Source organism: Myotis brandtii, unplaced genomic scaffold (assembly GCF_000412655.1).
Source record: "Myotis brandtii unplaced genomic scaffold, ASM41265v1 scaffold1057, whole genome shotgun sequence".
NCBI classification, from domain to species: domain Eukaryota; kingdom Metazoa; phylum Chordata; class Mammalia; order Chiroptera; family Vespertilionidae; genus Myotis; species Myotis brandtii.
The window spans coordinates 95,638-99,191 of record NW_005353568.1 but is presented as its reverse complement, the minus strand read 5'-3'; the positions used below and the strand labels follow the sequence as shown (position 1 = coordinate 99,191).

The following is a 3,554-nucleotide window of genomic DNA, read 5'->3' as shown; positions in this document are numbered from 1 at the left end:
CTGGACACGCTGTAGCAGCCGCAGGCATCAGGCTGCGCGGCCTCCTGGATGGCATCCTTCCCGCCCGTGGGGTTCCAGCTGAAGCTGGCGCCCTCGGGCTTCTTCAGGCCACTCAGCGTGCACGTGAGGTTGGCGTTGGAGCCCAGGAGCAGGTCCTCGAGGGCTGGCGGGCTCAGGGTCAGGCGGGGCTGGCAGTTCGGGCATGTGGGTGTCTTAACTGAGAGGGAGGCAGAGCCCTCAGTGCCCCTGGCCCCACATCCCCGTCCCACATCCTGCTCCAGCCCCGCCCTCGCCCGCCCTCTGCGGGGGCTCTGCCTGAGCCCACTGCTGTCTGAGGGGAGCCCCGGTGGGTGTGGTGGTGCCCCCACCCTGCCCTGGCCCGACCTCTGACCTTTGCAGGGCACGTTCTTGGTCTTGCTGGGGCTGGAGTTGTGCTGCACGTGGCAACTCTGGGTCGCGCCATCTGGGCACTGGTCGGCCGGCAGGGTCAGCTGGCTGACCATGGTGTACAGGCCCCGGGAGGTGGGGGCGGGGAGAAAGTTCCGGATGGAGGTGCCCGGCCCGCTGCTGCCCCAGGTCACGTTCACGGGCGCCGATGGGAAGAAGTCCTGGACCAGGCAGCCGATGACCACGTGACCAGCTGAGTCGGTGCTACTGAGGCTCAGTGGGAAGAGCGTGGGGCTGGTGGGGCTCGCTGCAACACAGGACACGCTGTGAGACCCCTGACAGCCCCACGCAGATGGGACGATGCCCACCGCCCCTCTGCCCTGGGCAAACAGGCACAGAGAGGGCGAGTGACTGCCCCAGGTCACTCAGCCCAAAGGCCAGTCACCGGGGTTGGGACTGGCCGCTGAGTTCAGCCAAATTGTTTCTGGACACGCTGCTCAGAGCTCCGGCACGTGGACCGGGACACGCTCCTTACACAGGCCACGTGCAGATGGAGCCACGTCATCCACACGGCTCTCCATGGACCAGCTGAGTGTGTGGGCACCGCTGGGGCCTCAGCTACCTCTGTGCAGTGGGCGTGGCCATGTCTCTCCCAGAGTTTGGGGGTCATGAAAGGTGAGCCCTGAGGGGGACACAGGTGAGCACCGAGGGGACTGGCCCTGCAGCTGGCCTGCCCAAGGGCCAGCCTTGCTGTGCTGGAGGGAACGTGCAGAAGAGAGGGGCCTGGGCCTCCGTGGGCCACTCAGACTTCCCTGGTCAGAGTCCAGTCTAAGCAGTCTCCTCTGCAAACCACCGCAGCCCCAGCAAGCAGAGGCCCACCGCAGGGCCTACGAAGCTCTGGAGACTAGAGACTCGACCAAACCAGCCCTGTGAGGTGTCCCACCCAGACAGGCTGGGCACACAGGACACCACTGGTCTGTTCCCGATTCCTGCAGGGACGTGGTGGGAGAAGAGAGGGCACAGGGACCTCTGATCCCATGGCCCTCATGTGCCCTGAGAAACACAGGGGGCAGCCCGGGTGGGGAACTGGCTCTGGACATGATCCATACTGAACCCACCTCCTCCCATTCGCCCCTGGTAGCCGGCTCAGCTCAGTCCCTCTCAGCCCCGCTCAGCCCAGTTCACTCAGCTCAGCTCAGCCCAGCTCAGCCCAGCTCAGCCCAGCTCAGCCCAGCTCAGCCCAGCTCAGCCCAGCTCAGCCCAGCTCAGCCCAGCTCAGCCCAGCTCAGCCCAGCTCAGCCCAGCTCAGCCCAGCTCAGCCCAGCTCAGCCCAGCTCAGCCCAGCTCAGCCCAGCTCAGCCCAGCTCAGCCCAGCTCAGCCCAGCTCAGCCCAGCTCAGCCCAGCTCAGCCCAGCTCAGCCCAGCTCAGCCCAGCTCAGCCCAGCTCAGCCCAGCTCAGCCCAGCTCAGCCCAGCTCAGCCCAGCTCAGCCCAGCTCAGCCCAGCTCAGCCCAGCTCAGCCCAGCTCAGCCCAGCTCAGCCCAGCTCAGCCCAGCTCAGCCCAGCTCAGCCCAGCTCAGCCCAGCTCAGCCCAGCTCAGCCCAGCTCAGCCCAGCTCAGCCCAGCTCAGCCCAGCTCAGCCCAGCTCAGCCCAGCTCAGCCCAGCTCAGCCCAGCTCAGCCCAGCTCAGCCCAGCTCAGCCCAGCTCAGCCCAGCTCAGCCCAGCTCAGCCCAGCTCAGCCCAGCTCAGCCCAGCTCAGCCCAGCTCAGCCCAGCTCAGCCCAGCTCAGCCCAGCTCAGCCCAGCTCAGCCCAGCTCAGCCCAGCTCAACCCAGCTCAGCTCAGACCAGCCCAGCTCAGCCCAGCTCAGCTCAGCTCAGTTCAGCTCAGCCCAGTTCACTCAGCTCAGCTCACTCAGCTCAGCTCAACCCAGCTCAACCCAGCTCAGCTCAGACCAGCCCAGCTCAGCCCAGCTCAGCTCAGCTCAGCCCAGTTCAGCCCAGTTCACTCAGCTCAGCTCAGCCCAGTTCACTTAGCTCAGCTCAGCTCAGCTCACTCAGCCCAGCTCAACCCAGCTCAGCCCAGCTCAGCTCAGCTCAGCTCAGCTCAGCTCAGCTCAGCTCAGCTCAGCTCAGCTCAGCTCAGCTCAGCTCAGCTCAGCTCAGCTCAGCTCAGCTCAGCTCAGCTCAGCTCAGCTCAGCTCAGCTCAGCTCAGCTCAGCTCAGCTCAGCTCAGCTCAGCTCAGCTCAGCTCAGCTCAGCTCAGCTCAGCTCAGCTCAGCTCAGCTCAGCTCAGCTCAGCTCAGCTCAGCTCAGCTCAGCTCAGCTCAGCTCAGCTCAGCTCAGCTCAGCTCAGCTCAGCTCAGCTCAGCTCAGCTCAGCTCAGCTCAGCTCAGCTCAGCTCAGCTCAGCTCAGCTCAGCTCAGCTCAGCTCAGCTCAGCTCAGCTCAGCTCAGCTCAGCTCAGCTCAGCTCAGCTCAGCTCAGCTCAGCTCAGCTCAGCTCAGCTCAGCTCAGCTCAGCTCAGCTCAGCTCAGCTCAGCTCAGCTCAGCTCAGCTCAGCTCAGCTCAGCTCAGCTCAGCTCAGCTCAGCTCAGCTCAGCTCAGCTCAGCTCAGCTCAGCTCAGCTCAGCTCAGCTCAGCTCAGCTCAGCTCAGCTCAGCTCAGCTCAGCTCAGCTCAGCTCAGCTCAGCTCAGCTCAGCTCAGCTCAGCTCAGCTCAGCTCAGCTCAGCTCAGCTCAGCTCAGCTCAGCTCAGCTCAGCTCAGCTCAGCTCAGCTCAGCTCAGCTCAGCTCAGCTCAGCTCAGCTCAGCTCAGCTCAGCTCAGCTCAGCTCAGCTCAGCTCAGCTCAGCTCAGCTCAGCCCAGTTAACTCAGCTCAGCTCAGCCCAGCTCAGCCCAGCTCAACCCAGCTTAGCCCAGCTCAACCCAGCTCAGCCCAGCTCAGCCCAGCTCAGCCCAGCTCAACCAAGCTCCTCAGCCCAGCTCAACCCAGCTCAACCCAGCTCAGCCCAGCTCAGCCCAGTTAACTCAGCCCAGCTCAGCTCACTCAGCCCAGCTCAACCCAGCTCAACCCAGCTCAGCCCAGCTCAGCCCAGTTAACTCAGCCCAGCTCAGCTCACTCAGCCCAGCTCAACCCAGCTCAACCCAGCTCAGCCCAGCTCAGCCCAG

General features: G+C 64.7%; 1 gene segment (V, D, J or C); it reads right to left on the bottom strand.

The window, feature by feature from the left end:
- The window catches only part of LOC102248173, a 37,965-nt gene that overhangs the window by 1,978 nt on the left and 32,433 nt on the right, over nucleotides 1–3,554 (bottom strand). The window contains 2 exon segments of the C gene segment in view: nucleotides 11–217; nucleotides 392–694. Of these exon segments, the coding sequence occupies nucleotides 11–217; nucleotides 392–694 (510 nt within the window).